Below are 26,158 nucleotides of genomic sequence, written 5' to 3'. Positions count from 1 at the left end.
ACTACATAGCACAAGATAAATTAGTCTGCATTTATAAAGGACTTCAAAGCTTGCACACATGAGGAAGACTAGTTACCATTTAGCAACTCAGAAATAAGCTGGTAGGTATTTGTGGTTATACAAACAAAATGGGTGCTCAAATTAGTAGTGTGGCTGTTTGGCTGATGTATGTTACCTTGTCTTCAAAAGTTGCTTGAGATTTTTGTGGTGCAAATGAATTGGAAATTCATTTGCAATAGAACCTGATTTTTTAGTAAGTGTTCAAAACTTTCATCTTTTCAAAGGTGCGAGATGTGAAACAGATATAGATGAGTGTGCTTCGTTTCCCTGCAAGAATGGAGCCACCTGCATTGACCAACCTGGTAATTATTTCTGCCTATGTGTGGCTCCGTTTAAAGGTAATGAACACCAAGGGAGAGGGGAAAGCAAACATGATTAACTTTATAAAGCATTTCTATCACTTGTTTAAATGCATTTCAGTGTTCCTACAGCATTAATAGTCCTTCACTTCCCCAAACAAAGCTTTCAAAGTGACCAGCCATACATATCCCTTCAGCTGCAGCTAAGGTGAAGGGAACATTGTTTATACATCTGCTAGGTGTGTTTCTTTATTAAACAAAATTGATACTTTAAAATCAGTTTGTTAACAGAATAAAACTGCTTACATAGGTAATAGGAAGTACTTAGCCATTAAGCTGCCATCACAAAGATTGGTTGATTTTCAATGCTGTTTTCTCTCTAATTCTATTGGCATTCTCTACATTATTTTATCATTTTTAGAAAGCAATTTATAGCTATCCTGGAATCCAGAAACTGGTGATTATTTCTTTTTAATGCTTTTAAAAGAAATACACTTAAATTGCAAAGGTTATTGTAATATAAACATTTTTCATATAAATTTTTCGTATAAATAAATTTTTCAGTTAAATTTTAAACACTTACTGCTAAAATAATTTAAAGAAACCAATTGTGTGGTGTTCTTGAGCAAATATAGTTCAAGTGATAGTCTCAATTAAAAGCACCTATTGATTTGTAAATTAAATATAAACACATTTTTCCTCCAGCAGTTCAATATAATGATACTTACTTAGGATTCCAGAACAATCATTAAAAGGCAATTTTCCTGGTATGTTGAGACAGCAGGACTTTTCCCCTATAGGGAAGATGGTTGAATAAAATTCATTTTTCATGAGCTCATGAACACACACTCATATTTGTTCTTATTATTTTAATTAATGGTCAAAATTTAGTTTGTCATTTTTGTTAGTTTTAATTTATGTTCTACTGAATAAAATCCAGTACAATAATGAGTAAATCACTACTGCAGTATCAGAATTGCCTCCGTGCAGGAAGATGTAAAATAATTTTCAGTACATGGTTAGAAATACTAGTCTCTTGAGTAGGTCTTGCAAAAGGAACCAGATTTCCAGCAGATTTTGGTATTCATTTAGATATTTAAGTAAGTAATTAAAAATTCAGAAAGCCAACCTTTCTGTAGTCATCCTTCAAGAGAATAGCAGCGTCTCATATGCTTTATGGAAAAGGTGAGCCCTGCTGGGAAGATTCATAAAATGCAACTGAGATCCTCTGAGAACATTACAGGAGGAAGTAGTTAATGGCCTGCTGTGCCACTGAGACACTCACAAGTCTATCAGGCCAGATGGGATCCACCCGAGGGTACTGAGGAGCTGCCAGAAGAGCTCACCAAGAAATGACCATCATTTGTCATCAGTTCTGGCTAACTGGGAAGGTCAAAAATGACTGGAGGTTGACCAGTGTGATGCTCATTCTCAGGATGGGTTGGAAGGAGGGTTCAGGCTTGTCAGGCTGGCCTTGGTACCTGGCAAGGTTATGGAACAGATTATCTCGAGTGTGGCCACATGACACATATAGGACAACCAGGGGATCAGGCCCAGACATGTGGGTCTAGGGTAGACAGGTCCTGCTTGACCAACCTGATGTTTTTTAACCAGGTGACCCACCTGGTGAGTCACGGGAGGGCTGAGGATGGTGTCTGCCTGTACTTCATCAAAGCCTTTGACACTGTCTCCAAGAGCACACTCGTGGAGAAGCTGGTAATCCATGGCTAAGGCAGGTGCACTCTTCACTGGGTTAAGAACTGGCTGGATGGCCAGGCTCAGAGAGGGGTGGCCTATGGAGTCACGTCTGTGATGGCCAGTCACTAGTGGGGCTGCCCAGGACTCAATAGTGAGTCCAGTCCTGTTTAGTGTCTTTGTCAAGGCACCCTCAATCAGTTTGCAGATGGCACCAAATTGGGTGGGATTGTTGATCTGTTGGAAGTTAGAAAGGCTCTGCAGAGGGATCAGGACAGGCTGGTTCAGTGTCCCAAGGTCAGTGCTATGAGGTTCAATAAGACAAAGAAGAGAATCCTACACAGATACCTTTTTCATCCCTACAGGCTGTGGGCAGAGTGGCTGAAAAGCTGCCCAGCAGAAAAGAACCTGGGGTAGACAGAGTTTGAACATGAGCCAGTGTGTACCCAGGTGGCTAGGAAGGCAAATGAAATCCTGGCCTATATCAGCAATAGTGTGGCCAGCAGGAGCAGGACAGGGATTGTCCCTCTGTACTGGGCACTGGTGGGGCCACACCTCAAATCCCACGTCCAGTTCTGGGCCCCTCACTACAAGGAAGACATTGAGGGGCTGGAGCTTGTGCAGGTGAGGGCAACAGAGCAGGTGAAGGTTCTGCAGTGTAAGTCATAGCAGGAGGGGCTCAGGAAGATGGGGTTGCTTAGCTTGCAGAGGAGGAGGCTCGGGGTGACCATATCACTCTCTACAACTTCCTGAAAGGAGATTGTACCAAGGTGGGGGTTGGCCTCTGCTCCCAAGAAGGCATCAACAGGACAAGAAATTAACCAGGGAAGGCTCAGGTTTAATACCAGAAGAATTTATTCACTGAGAGGATGATTAAGCATTGAATAGGCTGTTCAGGAAAGTACCAGCATTGCCATCCCAGGAGGTGTTCATGAAAAGACTGGAAATGGCACTTGGTGCAGGGGTTTAATTGACAAGGTGGTGATTGGTCAGAGGTTGGACTCAATGGCCTTGGAGATCATTTAGATCAAACCTAAATGATTCTATTACTCCATTTTATGATAATATTTTTGGTACAGGATGTCTCAGGCTGTTTACTTCTTTGCAGCTTTATTCAACACCTTCCAATATCAAACTCTTATACTAATTTTGTCTAGATTTATATGGGTATAAATAAAAGTAGATTAGGTTTATATGAAAACACTACCTCTGTCTCACACCATCTGTTTATTTAGTGTTAAACATCTTCAAATGTAGCCTTTAACAGATTCACAGTGAGCCAACATAATGGCTAGTTAAACTATGTTTTCTAATTGTGTGGATATATTCAGGGCATTTTAATGAACAGCTTTGTGTGCAGTAATTACAGATTACAGAATCACTTAGTTAAGAAAGTATATGCATGATGTTAATGGCAAAAAATTATATAGGAACACCTGTTTTGTTTTTGAGTATTTTCACAGATTTTCTTGCTTCTGATATTCTTTGTGGAAAACAATAAATGCTGTATTATGAGCGCTGTCATTTACCTGGAAAGCAATCTGAAGATGTATTTCCATAGTAAATTGCAATGATTTGATTGTTCCATCACAAAATCTGACTTGAAGGGCATGGACTTCTATTAGGAACATATATCAGGAACATATACCAGTTGATCAGGAGATGTAAAGCAGATGCCCATTATATAGAATGTGGAAATAAGGAATTCAGAGCATGATTTGGGCATTCAGGTGCATTCATACAAAAGACAGTCTGTCAGATAAAGCTAGAAATTGATTTTATATATAGAAACTGGCTTACAAGCATTTATCTTGCTTTTGGTTTTATTTCCTTGACTATTTTTATTTGTTTATTTTGACAAGGAGACTAAGGAAGATTATGACCAGAAATTTTTGAATTTTTTTCTTTTTTCTTCCCCCTCATTTCCTCATGATTTTTAAGCAAATTTTTTCTTTCTTCAGTTTCAAGTCTTCTGAGAGCAGGAGAGCTGCTATTCATTTTTATGTGTGGCAAACTTTATAATATCTTGAATTGTTGCTTTTATATTTTAAAAACTTTTATAATAGTTGTATATAAATATGAAAATTAATCATAAATCCAATTAAGGTATTACTGTGTACTCATAGTTTCTTGTATTTTTCTTGGGAGGAGCAGTGGGTTTCTTTGCTTGGTTTTTTCAAAGCACAGATTTGTCTAGAAAAAATGTTTTAACTCATTCCATTGGCTTGCACAGAATAATGGAAGATATCAAAGGCTTCTAAGAAAATTGATGCTTGGGCAGTGAGATATAGCTAATTTTTTCTTCAAATATCTCTAGTCCAGCTTGTGAGACTTAACTCTACAAGTCTGGTATGTGGATGAAGTTTTACTTCCCTGTGGGCACCAACTCTTTTTTTAGAAAATCCAATTTTCATAATGTGAATAGAGAGCATTGGAGAATTATATCTTCTGATGCTGCTGGTGTAACCCTAACAAAACTAATGCATTCCTGTCTGCCAGTGTTCCCCTGAGAGTAGATTTCCTCCCATGCAGTGTAGATCATGGTCTTTCTATAAATTCTAGTATTTCATTGGAATTTTTGCCACTGAAATTACCACCTTTGACTTTCCAAATGTTCAGACTAGCAGCTTGAGGGTACTAGCAGTCCACCTATACCTAATTCAAGAGAAAACTGAATGAACCTATAAGACTTTCAGATATGAAATAACAACCTTGTCAACATCTAATAATGTTCTAATTACTAAATATGATAGCTGAAGTATTTTCATCCTATTTCAGCCAAGTTCCTTGTCCTCGTGGAGTTAAAAATTGATTTTCTGTTTTTCAAAATTATTGAGTTTTACCTGTATTCCTGATATGGTACAAAATAATGAACTTCAAATTCCCTGTACTTTTGCATCGTAATTCTTTTGACCTTGATTTGGAGGAGCTCAAGATTTGATTAACAGAAGAAAATCTATGCCATATTATGTTATTAATGTGGTAAGAGATTCCTGTGTAGAAACCACAAAAATCCTAGAAGTTTCTGATACCTTCTGAGCTTATGCTGTGACTAAGGTTAAACAGAGAAAAAAAATAGCATCTAGGTGTGTAAAATATGATTTTGCCATTGATAATCGTTATCTATTTCAGAAATACTGTCTGTGTTTGTGAACATCTTCAAATTAATCAGAAATGACATTCCACTTATAAAAGTCCAGTTCTTTGTTTCTGTTGGCTTTCAGCAGTGTTCTGACACTAAGCTGTTTGGTACAAGTCATTATCACACCTCATGCTTTAAAGCTGAAATGCTTAAAAGTGGCCGTGCTGCCACTTACATCCACTGCAGTGGGATGTTCTTTACATGGAAGACTTATCCTTAATATGTCTGGTGCAGTTCTGCTTGATTTTAATATATTAGTACCTGAAAATACTCATTTTAGAAATGTCTCCACTTCCACCTGTTTTGTATCATAACTGAGATACAGCAGTGATAGTCCTGTGTACCAGGCAGTTTGTAGCAGTGGACATTTTGAAGTTCTTCAGAAACAGAGGAGAGAGAAGCTGTTGCATTTGCTGCTGACAAGTAATTTTAACAGGGAGAAGGAAGGAAGATAAACTTGATTTGGATGCTAGGCAAATAAAATATTTTTATATTCTTAATATTATTAAGAATTTGATTTCATTAGATTGTCCTAGCTGGGAAGTTATTAAACTAACTTTTCTATTATGAGATAGATTCTAAAATTGAGGCCTTTCTATAACACAGTCATAGTTATTAGAGAATTGATGTTAAGTCCTTGGGCAGAGAGCAGGGGGTGTGAGAAATATGATGAGGCTGTATCTCATTTAGGGGTCCTAACAACTTCACAGAAGGTAGAATGAAAACTCCCATGGCCCTATCAGAAAACACTGAGTTGTCCCATTAAAAATTCAAACATATTCAAAACCACTGCAATTAATAAAGGTTATAGCTTTGTCTATATTTATATCCATGCTGTTTTATTGGTGGTTTTAGTGTTTTGCAAGGACACTGAGGATACTCAAATATTCTTTTAACTGTCAAGTTCATAGTAATTTATGAAACCTTGTTCAGAGCTTTGAAATGCCAACATTTTTAAGCCACATCAATGGAGTTACTAACAACTATTAGACAACAGTCCTTGCTGAGAAAGTAGCAGAGCGAGTTTGTCCCTGCATCAGGCAAGCTGCTTTTCAGCATTCTTATCATGCAAAAGGTGAATGATCTCACTACAGTTTCTAGACCAGCTCATTTTTACAGAAAATAAAGTAAGACTTAAAAGGCTGGTTTTTTCTTCTCTGGTATTATTGATAACTAAGAACAGATCTTGCAGTCCCACACCAGGACTGCAAATTTTCCCCATTTTCTACACTTGTATTTAAGGCAAAGGTGAAACTAACTAACAACATTTCTGTGACACATGGACTGAGCCAGTAACCTGCTCTTCCCAAAGAAAGCTCAGAAAGGAAGAAAGCATCCAAATTCTAGTTTCAGTTAGAGACTGTATATTGGATATGTGATAGCCCTATGAGAGTTGGCATGATTTTTTTCTTTAAAAAAAAAGAGAAAAACCACCAGTTATTTAGTAACTTGTTTTTAATAAATGGAGCAAAGATTTTTATTGCTTGATCCAAATTGTTTACATGACTCATTTAAAAAATTGCACTGTATGTATTTTGTCTGGATGTTGCTAATAGGTATGACCTTTTAAACCAAATATACGCAATTGTAGAGGAAAATTGAAATTCAGTTCTGAGGAAATGTCTACTTATTTCTTGCAGCCTTAATGACACGTCCCCAAATGTGTTCCAATTAAGATCAAAGCAAAAATGGTAATTGACCATCAAACATGTTGCAAAATAAAGTAAACTAGTAAGAAAGGCAACTCAGCAGAAAAAAAAAGCTTAAGTCTATCAAAAAAACAAGAGTAATAACGAAGATTTCATCACAGGACACTCTATTATGAGAACAGCTAATTACAAAACAGATAATAAGACATGTAAGCGCTCGTGAAGGCAAAAATTGGAGTAGAGATAATGGAGCAATTACTTTTCCAGTGCTCATAGGCCAAACCTCAGTCTTTCCTGTGCCAAGCCCCATGCAAACAGGCAGGTTTGCAAGACCCCTGTCTCTTTCTAGCATAACTGTGTGTTAGACCATAAACCCACTATACTCTATGCAACATCAGGTTTTGTCTTATTTTGCAGCTCTCTTGACACTGAACAGTCAAATAAAATTTTATTAAGGGGAAAAAATGAAACTGATGCATAGATACACGAAGGGCAGTCTGCATCACATAGGAGCTTTTTGAGAGGAGAGCAGCAGAGTGCCCATATTTGGGCTGTATTACCAAGAAAACATGCATTGCCTTTGAACAATAAAGGATATGTGATGCCTGAATGAAAATCGGTATGATCTGAGACTTGCTTTTGGCTCATTTATGAAGTAAGTCACTGCAGGATTTTGGAATTTTTTTCTGGTATTTCTATACCGTTTTGTATTGTTCCTAAAAGCTGTCATCTAAATTAATACTCTCATCTGCTTCTGTCTCCAAAATGAAAAAATTCAAAGAGAAAGCCTTTTTCCTAGCCCTTTCTACTATCTATTTAGGGGCTTTTGGGTATGTCAGATATCCACAAGGGTCTGGCAGATATGCCAAGGTCTGTAGGAGAGCTGTGGCCTTTCAGAATAGTGCTGAGAACACAAAGGCATCTCTAAAAACCATGTTTGCTTAACTCTGTCCATACAGATTCAGCGAGGTAAGTGCTGCAGTTTCAACTCTGCTTTTAATTTGCACCTTGGGACACATCTTGATCCACAAGAAAAATTCTCTAAGCCTTTACAGCCACGAGTAATCTGGGAATACTTCATGTGTAAATCCAGTCACCTACAGCTGATAAGGGGTTTGAATTTCATCAGTTGTTCTGTGAGAATGGTGTTCAAGAGATCTCTGTTCGGAAAGCAGATGTAAGTTATGGAGATGATACAAGTTCTATTCATTGCAAATGGAAATCTGGCCCTTTTTTTTTTGAGAAAGTATGTGCAAAACACCATTTTTAAGGACTTAAACCATGGTTACCTTTTCTAGGGCTGCTCTGCAAATTATGAAGGCATTGCTGCTGCTCAAAGATCAGTTTACTGAATTTCAGAGGGGTTTTTTTTGACTACTGATGCAATTTTTTTTAGCTTCATTTTTCTACATAGTGAGCCTATTTATGGCATAGGGTCATCTGCCAATACAAAATCTAAAAGAAATAAATTATAATCTTGCTATCAAATGCTATAAACAATATCTGTTTAATCACTCAAATTTTAAGAAAATGAAAGTGTGATCTAGGAAAAAAGAAGAGTTTGACCACCTGTACTAATAGCAGCCATTATTGCAGTTCATTATTGACATCCAGAAGTCCTAAGCCATAAAGAAAAGACAAGTTTGATGCAAGTATTCTGTAAGTTTTCCACACCTAATATTAATTTCAGTTGAATGCTGTTGCAGATAAAATAAAGAATAAAAAGAAAAGCATTCCCATATATTTCAGTCTTAAATAAATTTTTATTAATTGTTTTCCATAGTGGAATTCTTCTTTTGGTTTCTGAGAGAGTGAACCATGTTTTTATATGAAATGTGAAATTCACAAATGTGAATGCAGATATATCTTCATTGTTTATACATTATCAACTTGTATATTTTGAAGAAAAAAACTGCACCTAAATAATTTATTCAACTTCTGCTTTCTTCTATTTTTACAGAGATTTATACAGGTATGGAGCAATGATATATACATCTCTGTGTGATCTTCATTCTAAAATTTGTGATGTGGGTCTTTCTCATACTTTCTTTTAGCACTATTGCATGCTCTGCATTATTATACATAATTAAGGAAATGTATTTTTACTTGAAAAGTGCTAAGTATCTTTTTTCAAATATTCTTCCATTAAAAATAAAAAAGTAGATGATTTTCAATCAGTATGGATTTCAGAGAAAATGTCTTTTCACTGTTTATACACAAAATCTCAAAGCAATTCCTTCAATGTAAGTAGAATTTGGATTTCAAAGAAAAGAATAGATTTCCTATAAACTTAAGTATAAGAAAACACGTGTTAAGTTTTTAAAATATTATCGTACTCAGCTTAATTTCAAGTAATATAAAAATTTGCATGCTTCACTTATTTTTTCTATTTCCTACCCTTTTCCAGGGTACTTCTGGGGTTTATTATTTACTTTTTCTTGTTTTTAATCATCTCATTTGTGAAAATATTTTCTTATGTCCCATAGCAGATCAAGGCAAGCAGGCAGTTTTTAAAATAATGGCAAGCTTAGAGGTACATCTAAGCTTCTCAAAGATTTGAACTTCTAGTAGAGGCAATTTTATCTTTAGCATTAAGGCATTTAATATTTACAGGGGCAAGAAACAGATTTTAGGTATCCAACTTCTTGCTCATTAGTGTTCCTGGGGTTTTATGGCAAGTCTATGAAAGCCTTTGGGAGCAAGAGCTACTGAGGTGTGTAAAGGTGATGAAAACAAAACCACATATTTCTCTGATACTCTCAAATAACTTTTGAATTTAAATTTTTGTATCCATTCATTTCAAAAGGATAATCCTGGGGGAAACAGTAAATTTCATATAGATTGGGGGCAGGGATTAGGAGGGGTGGGCAGGCATGTCTTATTATAACTTTATAGTGCCTTTGAACACTGGGTTATTTCCCATAGCTAAATATTTTTTCATTTTTATTGTAAAGAATTCAGTTTGTCTAATTTATCTTGGAAAAGAGGAGTGATTCATTTCAATGTTAGAAGAGTCTTTCAGCTCTGTTGTCAAAAGATAAGTTAAAAAGGACTGAAACAATGCCATTGCAGTGATGTTATGATCACAAAACCACAGTGCTGGTGCTGCTACCTGCTTGCTAGTTCTTGAAAATTTCTTGTCCTCATGAATGTGTATTTAGTATCATTACCAGACTTCTTGTTATAATTTAGAAAATTGCCATCCAAATTACACACTTGTTTTTCTGGTAGATATTTTATTTTCACTATATTGTCATAAGTGTACCATCAGTCTGAAATGAGATGCATTTTGCAGACCATACATTTACTGCAAAATGCTGAATTTGAAAACTGTTGTCAGATTTCATTCCATAAAATGTTAGTAGCAAATGTTTTATTTATTAGATTATTTTCCTAAAGAATAACAACATTGAAGAGATGTCACTTTTGATTATAGGAGACTTCAGTACTACACATCAAAACATTTCATGTACACATTTATGCTCAGCAAATAAACAAATATCAATAGTTTCACATAAAGAAATAGAAATTTATATCTATTTATTTTCTATGTCATTTTTATAAAATAGGCTTTTGACTTTTAGTAATAGCCTTAAAAGGACAGTCTATTTCAGCAAAATAAAATCTATTTTCAGTGTCCATTTATGGTATTTAGAAATTCTACCCTAGAAGTGTTATAAGCAAATACAGTAGAAAAGGAAACTCATTAATATCAGTGGAATTAAATTTCTAAACATGCAATATGCTTCTCACTCCTAAACAAAAAAAGAGAATATTTTCCAAATAAACTATTCATTGTTTGATATATATTAGTGTATGCTTAAATGTAGACAAAAATGTATAATACTTAGGGCAATATATTGTGCAACTCTAAAGGAAATTGTCCTTCAGCTGACTGTTTAATTTATTTATTTGTGCATATACTTTTGAGGTTTGTTCAGGTTTATGCTAATAGAGAGGCCTTTAGTTGTCAATTAAAGACAATTATTGCAGTCAAAAAAATGTAGCCATGAATTAAACAAGCAGAAAGGCTAAATCTCTCTAAAAGAAATAAGCACTGTTGTGAAAATGACCTGAACTTATTATTTAATTAATGAACTTCTGTGATGGATTCTTTCAAATTTCATCTGTTGGACATTCTCTTTTTTGCCATTTAACTGTTTAGTGAACATTGCCTTTTTACTCAGAATTTTAAAATTCTGATCTGTCAGGGAGAGAAGACAGTTTATAAATTGTTTTCCTGGCACAGCATTCCTTTCTGTCAACAATCACAGACCTGCTGTTTCAGAAACTTTTCAGATCAAGTGAGAAGTTTCATGTTTAGCACAAAATAGATGTATTGAAATCAATCAGGTACAGTAAAATATTTGTACGAAAATATTTGTACAGAAATTCTTTAACAAATATTTAGAAGAGAGAGAAAATGTTGAGAACACCAAAACTGGTTTATGATTAAGCTATTTTTATAGAAAAAATTGCACTTATAACCTGTTTGCTGTTTGATTTATCCTTAATACTACATCTTTATTACAGCTTTGTAAAAAAATGATGGTATGAGAGCAACAGCACCAAGTGAACTTGTTTTGCAAGTGTGGAACCAACACTGCCTACTCCTATCCAACCTACTCCTATCCACCCTTAATTTTTGTGTGAATATGCATTTTTCAAATATATTTCTACATTTACTCATCCAGTTTTATTTTCTTGTTTTCTTGCTTCTTGTATTGATTAGCCTTAATAATTAATTACTTAACAAAAACATATTAAGCTAATATCAATAGTTGTGATTCTCTGAGTAAGGGGAATAGTCTTTTTACTCTCAACACTTATTACTTATTACTCTCAACACTGATAGTTAAAAATTAATTGATTCAGGGAAAAGAACTGAATGAGATGGACAGAGTCTTATTATTTTATTATCTTTTCATTTTACCCATCTTCCAGTTAGAATAGGAATAAAACCTTTGCCATTTCTGACAGTAGCAGACAAAAAGATTTTTCATACAATGACATGCATGAAAGCTGGGTGGGAGAAAAAGGGTATTGACTATCTAATTAAAGAATGGTGAATATTGTTTGAAACAAGGTGCTAAAAATATTATAATATTAATAGTAACTAACATCATTCCATGTGGCTTAGCCTTATTTGGTAAACTTCTTTATGGCCATATTTTAATTTATCATTCTTTATAAATGTCAGGTTAATTTAATTTTTTTCACTTTATTATAGTTAGAATGAAAGGAGTTATTTTTTTTCCCTAAATCCTTAAAAAAGGGGAAAAATCTATTTTTTGTCAGGAAATAGTTTTGGTGTAATTTCAAATCTACACAAATTTCACTGGGGAGCTACCTTGAGCAAGATTCATGCTCCTGTTTGCAGAACGCCATGGGAGGAAGGAGGAGCGTGAGCTCCTCTCCATGCATCCTGGTTTAGTTTCCATGTGGCCAGGGGAAAGACCTGGTGAATAAGAATAGGCTACACAGGAGCATGATTACAAAATGAAAGGTGAATAAATTTTTCTCAGGCTTCCTGAAGGGAGAAAGATGTGGGAGGAGATATGGGAGGAGGAGATCAGGGTAGGCAGAGGATGCACTCAGGCATGGGGAGAAAGAGACTCTGCAGCTGTGAAGGCTGGGAGAAGATTCCTTCTGATTACTTGGATGAGAGGTTTTATCTGGAAGGCCAAGTAAGCAGTCTGAGTCTGACACATGCATCCTCATCACTGCCACTAAAAGAAAGCAATGTTTGACAGATAAGACACTTCTCTGAAGGTGACCAGACCTGATCTATGAGGAGGGCTACTTGCATGACAGATCTCAATGTGGGGAAGAGATTACCAGATTTGGCTGATTGCCAGAGTTTCCTTGTTTTGCTGCTTGTCCATGACAGCACCAATGACAATGCCAGCAGATACCCAGAGCATATCAAAGGTGACCAGGGGACTCCAGCAGCAGGGGCAAAAACTGTGGGAGCCCAGACTGAGTTTCCCCAGCACTGCTGATGGGAAGATAAGCATCCTGGGGGTTAACATCACTGATTAATATCACAGGCAAAACTTCATTGATACATCACTCAAGTAGATCAGGCAGAGTGGAATGGCAACCATTTAAAAAAATATTGTGGTGGAAGTCTTCTACAGATAGCTTGATCAAGAAAAGTTTATAAAGTCATCTTTAGGAAACAGGAAAAAAGGCTTAGGAATATTAGTTCTCCTCGAGATATTATCACACTGATTTCTGCTGAAAAGACAATGTGGAAAGACACAAATAATTGGTCATATTGAAAATTTTTTCAACAATTTTTTTCTTACTGCAGGGTAAGAAAACTAGGGGAGATATTTATCTGTTTTCTATATTTGTGAATAAGCAGGAGGAAGTTTGGGATGCAGAGGTAGGAAAAAACTCTGGCAATAATGGCAGTGAAATGATAGAGTTCATAATCTTAGGGGAAATGCAAAATTCAAGTAGCAAAATAATGATTCCAAACTTGAGTGAGCTGGTTTTCATTAGCTCAGAAAGCTGTTTGGCAAGCTCCCATTAGAGATTGCACTGAAGGGAAACAGGATTTGTCTTGAGCCCACAGATTTATCTTAAAAGACCATTTCCTCAAAGCACAGTTCTTTCCAATGTTCAGGAACTCAAGCAGGTGTGGCTGAAAACCAGATAAATGGGCTCCTGAATGAGCGTAAAGAGAAAAGGAAGTGCACAGAAGGGAGATGCAAAGGTAAAGCTGCCTCTCCAGGTAAAGAAAATTAAGTACTGCATTACTGGATCATCTGTCAGTTCCATTTAGGATTGTGAGCCATGTGTTAAGCTTATTTGTGTTATTCCACTCTAGGAATCAGCAGGGTTTTCACTCATGTCAAGCTGCTGTGATATAAATATGGAAACTTGAGGGCAAAATCTCAATGAGCCATATGGCTTCTTTTGCTGCGCAATTTCATGAATTCCAGATCTGAAAGTGCTGGCTGTCTTTAGCAGGATCATCCTGCATCAGAGGGATCATAAGCATAAAGACAGGGAACAACTTGTTTTGGTTTTTCCTCTTTTGTCAGCATCATTACTGGGGTCAAAGGGTTGTTGGGTTTTTTTAACCTCAGCTCTGTTCCTACTTGTTGTGCTTGTTATTAAAAGCATTTAGAATTCAGCCCTTAAATGACCATCTTACAGTAAGCAGTCAGCTCACCTACAATCCTGCTGACATTTTGGACAGTGTTTGAGGAGCTGTGGCCTGTGGGTTGTCTGCACTGACACACAGCAGAAGTGTCAGGATCCAAGAGCTGTCATGGACTAACCACAGCACCCATTCCCATCCCCCTGTGCTATTCATGGGTGAGGAGGATGTAGAGGAGTCTGAAGTGAAGGAGTGAGGTTGAGTCTGGGAAGAAAAGAGGAGCGAAGAAAGGTGGTTTTATCTTTGTGTTTGTTTTTTACAACCCTGTGCTATTTTTAACTGGCAGTTAATTCAATCAGTTTTCCTCAAGTTGTTCCTATTTTGTCCATGACAGTAATTTGTAAATGATGCCCCTATTTTCATCATGGTCCTCAAGGTTTTCTCTCTTATTATTTTCACCTGCCTGTTGAGGGGGAGTGACAGAGTGGCTGGATGGGCATCTGTCATCTACCAACCCTCTCTAGTGTAACTGTGTGGATTATACCTTCCAGATGACTACCCAGGTATTTTGTCTTGTAGTGCCACACTGCCCATCACTGGATTAAGGTTACAGCCTGTCTGAGGAACAGAGAGGTTTTTGGGACAGGGAGAAACTGCTGCAGAAAGGAATGGCTGGACAACCTCAGTGGAGGCAAGGGCACTGGTGAAGTGTGCAGAGGGCTCGGAGCACAGCAAACCCTGGGAAGCTCCACCAGAAAGCATGGCATAGACCCAGCTCCAGTAGTTATGGAAAAGCTTCAAAGGGATTCAGAGGGGCTTGTGTACAGTTTGTTACAGTCCTGAGAGTCACTAAGCACTATCTGAAAGTAAGCCTGAAAGAACAGACTTGCCTCCAGCAGCACTGACTGAAACTGCAGGCAGATTTACAAACCTAAACCCATTTGATCTCAGTTGTCTCTGCCACTCTCATTTCCATTATCAGTATTGGAAAATATGAAACAGTTTTGTTAGGTTCTAACAAATTAGGCTTGATTTATAGGACCTTTAAATCTCTTTTTATCCAATTATTGTAAATTAAAGATTTAGACGAGGGCATTTGTGACCCAAGATCCACAATCACACAGCTCTTTGGGTAAGCAAGATAAATGTACATAATCTGCTATACAAGAGAAAGAGCCCAATGGGACTGTGAGAGATTTTCTATTGTATGGAATTTTTATAAATAAAGGAGGCATTCACCCACGATTAAATAAGTACATATTTTCAGTATAATATCTTGTGTTCAGTCATGGATGGTAAACGGAACTATTATACAATGTTACATATATTTAATTCATGTTCACTGTTATAGGTTAATCTATGAACAATTCACGTGGTAGTTGTGACAACAGGTTATCAAGACAAAATAGCAGCAAGCTTCAATCAAAATTCATTTATTGTTTTTAAATACATTTTAAAAAATTTCATTTTTGAGCTGTTCAAAGAACAAGGGTTAAGAGAAAAGATGGAAGATATACCCATCTATCAAAACCTGTGAGATAACTATTAGATTTTAAAATGTATTGTGTCATATAAAGTAATATAAAGAAAATATAAATTGTCCTATTTTTTTAATTATATCAAGCAAATAGATGTTTCTGCATGGTAATATACATATATGTACCTCTGAGACCTTCCTACTCGATTTTAACCAGGGTTATAAAGAAAATAAAGCTCATAATAGACAGCAGCTGCAGGGATACATTCATTAGTTTAACACTGACAGCTTTGCCGTTTTCTTTTTCAGGTTTGAACTGTGAGTTTAGGCCTTGTGAGGCCAGCAATCCCTGTGAGAATGGAGCTGTGTGCATAGAAGAAATGAATTTGGATGTTTTTCCCCTTGGATTCCACTGCCAGTGTGTGAAGGGCTTTGCAGGTCCACGCTGTGAGATCAATGTCAATGAGTGCAGCTCTAACCCTTGCCTCCACGGATACTGCTATGACAGTGAGTTCAGTCTGGTTACTCACTTTAATGTAGGGTAGTCTTTCTCTTGAAGTGTCTGTAGCTGCTGAGCTGCTCTGGGGAGAACAGTGGATAATTTACTGAAATTTAGCTTGTCTGAGGCTTCACAGCCTGTACCAGAAGGATTATTTTTGCCAAAATGCCTCAACTCCAGGCACTGGGGTTTTTGTGTTCAGGGGGTCAGAATTGTAGCTAATGAGAAATTTTAATGAGATTTGTGCTGTCTTCTTTGATACCTAAATTAACCAAAAACATCTTACATTGTGCATTTCATGAGAGAATATTCAGGTGCTGAAAAAGAGCTCACGGAGCGCTTAGGCATTATATGTTATAATTCTAATAAATGAAAAAATTCTGTTTAATTTCAAACTAATGTAAAAGGGTGTACCTGTTTAACTTCTGCATGTAGTAACTGTGTAACTTGCTTTTTCACTGTAAGATGCACTGAAAGGTTTTAAAAGGAACTCGATTACCCTACTATATTCTGTCTGGATTGGCAGGCCAAGTTTAGTATGGAGTACTTATCTGAAAGTTTTATAGGGCTCTTACCATCTATCTGACACTTTCTATACTTGTTAAAAAAAGAATAAATGTAGGAGCAGTCATTTTCAGAGGATCTTAAAATGCTGACTGGAAAGCTGAAAAACATCTGAAGGTCATGTAGTCAACCCTGCATGGAGCCAGACTACTAACAGCTATAGAGCAGGTCAGTCAGGGGTTTTCTAGCTGAGTTTTGAAAACCTTCAAAGAGGGACAGAAGTTTCACAAACTCTTTGGGACTGCATATTCTACTGATTACCTACTCTGGCAATTCTCACACTCTTCCAGTCCCATCCAAATCTCCTGAGTTGTAGGTTTTGGCCATTCCCTCATAGTACCTCCTAGTACTACTAAGGAATTTCAGTTCTGTCATTTGTGCAAGTATCCTTGAAGTTATTGTTAAATATCCCTCTTACTATGAACACTTCCCTAAAGGTCTAATACTTAGCAAGCCTGCTCAACTTTTCCTGATAGGGTCCACACTTTAAGCACTGAGTCACCATGTTTGTCTTCTACATCTCTCTCCTGTTTCCTCACATCCTTTTTTCAAAAAACAATGATTATTTAAGAACTTCCATGAAATGCATATTTTTTTTAAGAAAAATTTGCGGAAGACCTATCAGCCTACTGGTTTCAGATGAGATCTTAAAAACCTGAGCCCAAATTACTAAATTCATCATTGTCTAAAACTCTCCTGGTTAAAATAAAATAAAAATAAAAAAAAAATAAAAATAAAAATAAAAATAAAAATAAAAATAAAAATAAAAATAAAAATAAAAATAAAAATAAAAATAAAAATAAAAATCTGTTTCAATGAAATATCTTAAAAAGTCTGTCTTTCATTATCTGGGAATAAGGTGAGTGACTTCATCTTCTGTCTAGAAAAGACTATTTCCTATTCCATTTACAGATGTTTTCTATGTGGTCTACATTGGTTTAGAGATATTTTTGAACTGGAATTCAGATGAGCTGTATTAAAGTTTTTCATGCTGACAAAGTGCCAGTTTTTGGGGGAACAGCTTGTCCTTGTGGTGCTTCTGGCTTGAGTTTTATCATGCGGACATTTGAGTTCCTACACCCTATGTGCACTGGCTGCAGAAAGCTGGAATCCTAAGGAAGCTGGGAAGCTTTTAGCATATGAATAATGCCCCTGTGCTGAAGGACTAAAAGCATTTAATGAATACAGTAGCAGCTGTGTGTACAGACACGATGGTAGAATAAATTCTATGGTAAATCTCAGAGATAATGAAGAACCCAGGGACACCTTTGAGGTTAAAATAAATGCAGGCCTGCAAGAAGTGCAATTCCTTCTGTCATGAACTCCATGTATGGATGGAGCACTCTAAAGATTCCTTGCCATTTGGATTACTAATGATGAAAAAGAGACAGGATTCTTATTATTATCTTGTTAAGAAATACATCATAGAAAAATTCAACTCAAGTATATTTTCTCTTAATATAGTGGTATAATATGAGGCGTTCCTTACAACAACAATAACAACATTAAAAACAACCAATAAACCAAACATTGTTTAACTGCCATATCCTATTTTAATATCATTTTAAAGATAGAATCTCTTATGTATTTTGTGATTGTTTTCTGATAGAAAATTACTCATTACTTATAACATCACTTTTTAAATCATTAATTTATAACTCTCGAATCAAAATATTTCCATTGTGTAAATATTTCAGTACATGAATCTGCTTTCATATTTATAAGGTATTTTGAGACCACATTTAATTTATTGCAATTTTTTAACATGTTCACACCATCTAAGGAAAGCTGGTCTTGCTTTTCCAGATAGTATTCATTACTGGAACTTAGTAAATTTACTACATTCAGTTGTTATCGCTCCTTGTACTAAAGTACGATTTCTGTTGCAGTTGTAGATGGCTTCTATTGTTTGTGCAACCCAGGATATGCAGGATTGAAATGTGACCAAGACATTGATGACTGCATAGTCAACGCTTGTGAACACAATTCTACATGTGTTGATCTACATCTGGTTCGTAGAAATTTTTTTTAATTAAAATGATTGCTAAGTCGTCATTCTAAAAAAAGCAATATTTTTCTGAGTTCTAAACCTCCTCTTGATCCATACATCCACATATCAAGGGCTTTATAATCTTACTTTCCAGACACTGGTATTTTTGTTTACTTGTAATTTTATAGGCAGTGGGAAAGAGGAATGTTTTTATCATTTAAAAGCAGTTATGAGGTCAATGTGGTTATACAGGGAATTCAAAAAGCGCAGAAAATTTTCTACTAGGTGTGTTTATGACCTCATTATAAGTGACAGGAATACTCATTTACACCAATTGCATTGGCTTCAAAGGGACTTAAAAAGTATCTTATCCAAGAAAACTGATTTACTTCAAGTACTTCAGCATTTATTTTCAAAATTCCACAGATATATTAGTTTCAGAGATATGAAGTGTGTTAAAAATAACATGTCTTAGAAATAAAATCATTCTATCACCTGATTCCTCCATGAGAGGAAAGAAGACAGAGATTCACATGGTGTAAACTTCAACACCAGAGGTGGCCCATGTTCTCTGTCACTCCTTCCAGGAATCTGTCAAAAAGCAATTTGTTTTCATCGTACTCAACAGAGACACTAAGATCATACAGTAAGAATATTTTCCTTAAGAAGCATTCAGGCTGTCAGAGAAATTATCAGTTAAAAAAAACCAAAAAAGTGGAAGAAAGGACAGCTTTTTCTTTCTTATTCTAGTTTCTACCACCACATTTGTGAGAATACTAAAATGATAAATGTAGAATTCAAATTATATTATAAAGCTTAAATATAGGTGACTGTATATGGAAAGAACTAAACATCTAATCACCAACCAAAGATCACTGAGGATATAAGCAGCACAATCCACAGTTTAGCTGCCCACCATTTGAATCTTCACTTTGGGAGAACTAAACAACCCTGTAGGTATCATTGACTGCTGTATTATTGCTGAAAGTGTTTGCAATTTAAGGAAGTGTATGAGAGGTGTGGGTTTTGGGGTTTTCCTTGCTTGTTTTCTTTGGTTGATTTGCTTTTTTTGTGGTTGGTTGTTTTGGCTTGCTTGCTTGTCTTAGTACATTCATAAAGAAACTGCACTTTTTCTGACAAATCCTGAGGGAAACCTGCAATTGTCAATATTTCCTAAACTTGAACCAAACTTATCTGCTTCAAAAGAATTTTTTCAAATTCTCTGATTTCCATAGCTGTTTCTCTTTTCACAGTTAGAACACTTTATGAGCTGTACAATTTTTTTGAGGGGTTTTTCAACATGTGTCAAGAAGTAGTCAACACCTTGGGCAAAATAAATGCTTGATATAGAAACCACAGTTTGTGATGCTTTTGTTATTGTCTTTGGATGCTATTGTAAATGCATATTTTACTACCACTAGACTGCAGTTAATATTTCAAGATCTCATACTGGACACATATTGTCATCCTAAAGTCATGCTAAAGAGCATTCCACAAAATAAATTTTATGCCTCCCATTCACATGCTTTCTTATTTTCTAGGAGAGTGTGTTGCATATGTTGACATTACAGGTACTCTTCCTAACTGCAGCCGATCTTTTAATTGAGACTGACTAAAGAGAGTTTTATATGCAGTTTAAACAACATTCTTCCCAAAAAACAAGGTGCTGGAAATGGAGAAAAATAAAGATTTTTAATAAAATTAATCCATTTTATCCCTTGAGAATTTTGGCTATGCTTCACCAAATGAGTTGAGATACTGATCCAGGAAAATTTAATAATTTGGCAAAATTTAGCATGACAAAGAATACTAGCATACTGCAATTTCAAACACTGTTATAATTTTTTCTTCACATGCCTTTCCTCCATTTTTTCTCTTGATTTATTTGTGTTTATTTTTGTTCTGTAGTTCCTATATATTTCTCACCTTGTTCAGCACAGACCTATGCAATTTAGTTTTAAATGGAACACAGCACAGCAAATCAGCGAGATCCATTCAGACTACTGTTTCTGAGAAAGCATGGCATTTAAGACATCAATGTGAATACAGTTAGTATCTACAGAAAATAAATGCTGTTGAAACTAATGGCAAGTTGTCATTTAAACTCTGTGTTTGATCCTTTTCAGGCTTTTTCAAATTTTTCACCTATGCTGTCAATAATACAGCAAGCATTTATGTGAAAGGATTCATTTTGATGTTGACTAATACACATTCAAAATCTTCAGTATTTTTTTTTCATTACAGGCTTGTTCTTCGGCATTTTTAAGGGCAACAAAATTTCACATTAAACCCCCCTCCCCCCCCCCCTTCAGCCCCCAGTCCAGCCAGAATGGGTTTTGCTAAGTAGAAAATTTATTTTGAAAAGAAATTGGGCATTTCTGGGATTGTTTTGCTATAGTAATAATAATTCATTTCTTTTCAATATTTAAATTTCTCCTGCTCTATTCTCCAGAGTATATAAACTTAAATTAACATTTATTATATATGTTTCTGAAATAACTTTCATGTAGATCATCTTTTAAGTTGAATCTAGAAAGGGACCTAAAAGATTTGTTCACTAAGTTATTGCATTATTCACTTTATATGTGACTGTATTATTTCACATACTATGTTCTTCTTATTGTATTCATTATCAAAGTGTACCAAAATTTTTCCAAATCATATTACCTGTTTATACATCAAGATTCCTGAGTGATCAATCCAAAGAGGATCAGTGAATTAACATGTATTCATAAAAATGGAAGAAGACTCATCCCTTCTTCTTCAGCAGCTTTAAAAAAACAGATAATGAATTAACAATCTCCTAGAAAATTAATTTTTAACAATACAGGCTCTCCTCATCCTCCTCTAAAAGGTAAAAACCTGGATGATAGGAATTAATTGAAGCATAATAAAGGAAGATTTTAAAACAGATGGGTATATCAGGAGTTTCATAATTTCTGCATCATATACCATTTTCTTTCAAAGTTATATTACAGCACCTTATTATACAAGTCAAAGACCAAAGATCTGAATGTGAGAAAGAATTCCAATGTTTGCTCTAATTGCAGCACATATTTCACAGACTTTACCTCGGCTCTCCAGGTGGGGGGTGGCATTAAACAACTGGACTGTGGGATGAATCTCAGAAAAATTTACTTTGAAAAAGATCTTCAAGACCATTGACTCTAACTGCAAGCCTAATGCTGCCAAGTTCCTCACTCAGCCACATCCCTGAATGCCACACCTACACACCCAGTAAATACCTTGAGGCACTGGTGACTGAATCTCTTTCCTAGGCAGCCTGTTCTAATGCTTGACACCATTTTAATGAAGGCATTTTTCCTAATATCCAGTCTAAACCTTCTCTGGTGGGAGACCAGGATAGGTGAAATACAAAGTTTAATCACACAACTACATCAGCATAAGGAGATTCTGATTTTCTACTGCATCTGAAAATTCCAGTTCTCCAAGAGTTATATACCAGCAACTTATTATATGACAGAACAAGCCACTGTCAGTCATATTAGACCCTCTGATGGCTCAGGAATAATTAATTAGTTACCTTATAAAAGCTTCATTCTGCAGTCAAACATCTTAAATACCTTTGATGCATTTTTTCAAGGTAAGGATGAATTACCATTGTCAAAATGACATTTGCAATATGCATCCTTCATTTTTGGTCTTGGTAATGTCGTATAATATACAGCCTTGAAATTACATAACAATGTTATCTTAGTAATGCATCAGAAAGAACAGGCACAAGAAATGACACTCGTGAGGGGTTGATCCAGCTGCCAGCTAAGGACCACACAGCCACCTACTCTTTCTGTCCTTCCATGGGATGGTGAAGACAATAGTAAAAGAGCAAACAGAAGAAAACTAGTGGGTTGAGATAGTTTAAAAAGCAAAGGAAAGAGGAGGAAGAAAGAATAAAACAAGTCACATGATTCAAAGGCAATCGCTCACACCTTCCATGTGAACACTGATGTCTAGCCAGCATTTGAATAATGGCTACCTTATGGTAGAGTTTCACCAGAGTGATTTGCAAATTCTTCTTTAAAAAGTTAAAATAGTTAATTCAAAGTATTGCTGGGGGACAATACACAAAGATATGTTGTCCTTAATGATTTATATAAGATCAGATCATGTATATAGTCTATATAACATAAAAATTTAATATTATGGAAATGAGCTTTCCAATAAAACAATGGACAATAATGCTAATTCGAACTAGAAGAAATATTTTCTTGTTTGGTTTCTGTTTTTAAATTGGTAAGGGAGAAAAAAACAACATATAACAAAGTGAAATCATGTAATTCAGGTCTTTTAGGAATTTATGTTCTGGGTTGTATGGAAGTCTTATGTGAAGGGTGCAGAGAGATTATTACTATTTTTTTAAATAACAAAAAAAATAGAGTTGACAGATAGTTTAAATTTCAAGAACAAGTAGGTTAGCTCATTGCGTAAATTGTGAAAAATATTTGAAAAGAGCTCCGGCATTGAGGACTAAAGTACATAGCAGCTAACTGTGAACAGCTTAGGTTACCCAAAAAGAAATTAGTCGGGTCTTTGGACTAACCTAAAACAATTTCCTAAATTGGTACACTACACTTAAGTTCCTTGTAAAACAGATATCTTTTGTACTTTATGCTGAGCAGAAAAAAAAAAAAAAAAAAGATCTCTAAAGCCTATAACTTATTTTAAAACACTGAGAAGCATTCAAAGTGCTTCAGGAAGATCATCCTCCTAGCTGATGAGAGCAAGTGATTTGATGTTTGAAAGGAAATAAAAGGCTAGAAAGTTCTGCATCCATGATGTTTCTAGATTTCTGTGGGAGTAGAAATTCTCTACGCTTTAAACAAAGCAGACAAGCGCTGCCACTGAAGTTGCTCTGAAACCTCAGCTTAACTAAAAGTCAGACCACATACCATGAATGGAGTCCAGTGTCATAACAAATGACAAGCTCTTAATTGTTCCCAGGCCAAATAAATTCAAGTTGACTTCTATGTGACCTAAACGCATGTACTGACCTCATTGAGTGTCCCCATGTAGTGAAACTGTGAATGCAGGACAAATAAGTTTCATATTGCCAATTACACATCCTATGGAAGAGCTATACAGCAGCTTTAGTTCACCCAAAACACTAGAAACTGCAGCAGTTCTTCTGCAAAGTTTTGCTGCTGATACAACTCACTGTGCTGCCCTAAAGATTTGACTCACTATCCCTGAAATATCTCATCTTTCATTTATATTTAGGTAAAAAATAAAAAAAAGGAACAGCGTTTCATAGTCCTTCAAGAAAAGGTTTTTTAAAGATCTATTGAAATGCCTCCCTCCTCTGCCTTGTACTATAGTAAATATAACAGTAAAAAGACTGAAAACTTAGTCATTATTGGGTGTACTTCTTTATGCTCTAATAAGTCCAGAGACACTGGAATACACAAAATTAACTATTGATTTACTGACTTAGGATAATGTCCTTGGTATTGATCTGTGGTATTATACATTACTTGGATAGAGTGATTATGATATTTATGCCTTACTCATCTAATTGAGAGATGATTTTGGCAAACAAGTAACATATTTCCATTTATTTGTTTTATTTATGACATTATTTTAACGTTTTAATTTGATCTTTTTGAAAGAAGATGCAGATATATATCAAAATTTGTAACTTCAACCAATAATACCACTAAATACCATAGGAGTGAAAGCCTTCTATTATCTTTTTCATAAATTGAATTTTAAATACTCTACAGAATGAATAAAACTGTAACAGAATGGAGGAAATGGAGAGTAAGAGGAAGTTAAAGATTGGCTTTCCAATGAGACTTGTGAACAGAAGGCAAATCAATGTGGTAAAGATACAGGAAGGTAGTCCCAGATGGTGTGCTTTAAGTTTTGCCCACAGTGAGGAGGCTGGACAGACAAAATCAGTGACAGCAGGGAAAGAAGTGAAGAACTTCACAATATAAGGAAGAAGCTGGAGAATTGTGGCCTACTTTTGGAAAGCATAATCCTAAATTTGATTTGTGCACTCTTTGGAGACTAACATTATGCTTGAGGTGGGAAATGAAGAGTTTATACCTTTGAAGGCATTAAAACACTGGCAGTGGTATTACAGAGACTTAAAACTACCAAAATGTTAGTGATTCATAAGGAAGGGAATTCTAAAAAAAACACATTTAGCTGCAGAGAATTATGAAATGGCATAAACTTAGCAGACTTGGAGAGCAGAAGGTCATGGAAAGATATGGGTCCACAAGGGAATTATTCTGAAACAAATTAAATGGTGAAATCCATAGGTGCTCAGTCCCTCTCTGAAAGCATCCCACGTATATGTCCTTGCCACACAACACACAATAATTAACTAGAAGAATTAATTAAATATAAAATAAGTTCTCCATATAGCAGCAAGGGTATTTTCTCTTGCTTAAAGTATATTAAATAGCTTTGCAGCTGTTTGCTTTTCTAGAGAAAATGTGAATGTTACTCCCAGTCCATCAATTATGAATTACAGCATGGTGTCTCTTTCACAACAAAATAAGTTCTGCAAGAATAAAGAACAGTCTTTTATTTGCATTTGTATAAAAAAAAAAGTGAAATAATTCACATAAAACATGTACAGCTGAAAAGTTATGTATAAATATTTGTCATCCAAAGACTAGAAGGTCATTTTCTAGTTTCATTAGGTCTCTTTAGCTGCTAACCTCTTCAGGCTTGCAAAAATTATGTAGCACTTGGAAAAGAAAATAGCCCAGAGAAAGACTTGTTATCCCATTTCTTTTAGTTATTTTAGAGTTCTCCAATCTGTCCTCCTTTAGATTTTAATATTCTGCTCCAAGGATTCAGACTAAAAATTTTTTACTGTGAGTGTGATGAGTCACAGGAACATTTTGCTCAGAGAAGCTATGGCTGCCCCATCCCAGGAAACAATCTGGTCTAGTGGAAGGTGACCCTGCCCAGCATCCATATCTTCCAGTATTATTTGTTTGCTTGTTTGTTTTGTTTGTTATCATTTGACCCCTATCCTTTTTTGCTTATGACAATGGAAAAGAGGGAGCTGAAGAACACTCATGACAATTTACCAGGTCACGTACTACTATAGGCACTGATTTACTTGTTGTAAGAGTCAGTTGCTCTTGTTTCTGTTGCTTAGCTAACTTCTTTCAGAGAAAAAAAAAAAAAAAAAAGCCAAATTATATGAAAGATACACTACGTTTGTATAGAATCTGTTTTATCTGCATAACATAAAATTCTGAAATATGCTGAGATATTTCCCAGAAAAAGTAATTTTCAAGATTATTCTAATAGTTTATCCAGGAAAATTGACTCTGAAAGCACTGGGAAAACATTTAATTCATTTAGTGAGTAATTATATTAATTGATTTCTGCAGGTCTATTATGAAATTGTGAAAATGCAAGATTATGCCAGATGTGGTTGGACTGAAATCAAAACTCCTGACCAAAGTTTCCTTTCAAAATAATCATGATAGACTTTGAATATTTCCTTATTACTCTCCTACATTACTTCAAGTTCTGCCTTCAAAAACATTTTGTAAGGGCTATTGATGCCCTAAGCAGGGACACACCTACACATACACCTATAAGAACTAGTGGTTAACTAGAAGCTTTCTGAAGCAGTAATTATATATACATTTTCTTCTTTGAGACATGATGCCAAGTC

General features: G+C 35.5%; 1 protein-coding gene across 1 annotated transcript in view; it reads left to right on the top strand.

Annotated features, from left to right (window-relative positions):
- Positions 1-26,158, top strand: part of EYS (eyes shut homolog) — a gene marked incomplete at both ends in the record, with an annotated part of 593,802 nt that overhangs the window by 115,942 nt on the left and 451,702 nt on the right. The window contains 3 exons of the mRNA XM_084202609.1: positions 285-398; positions 15,746-15,943; positions 18,389-18,510. Of these exons, the coding sequence (XP_084058735.1) occupies positions 285-398; positions 15,746-15,943; positions 18,389-18,510 (434 nt within the window). The remainder of the gene's footprint in view (positions 1-284; positions 399-15,745; positions 15,944-18,388; positions 18,511-26,158) is intronic.

The sequence above is a fragment of the Fringilla coelebs genome (genome assembly GCF_963513975.1).
Source record: "Fringilla coelebs genome assembly, chromosome: 3".
NCBI classification, from domain to species: Eukaryota; Metazoa; Chordata; class Aves; order Passeriformes; family Fringillidae; genus Fringilla; species Fringilla coelebs.
This window is presented reverse-complemented; position numbering and strand designations above follow the sequence as displayed.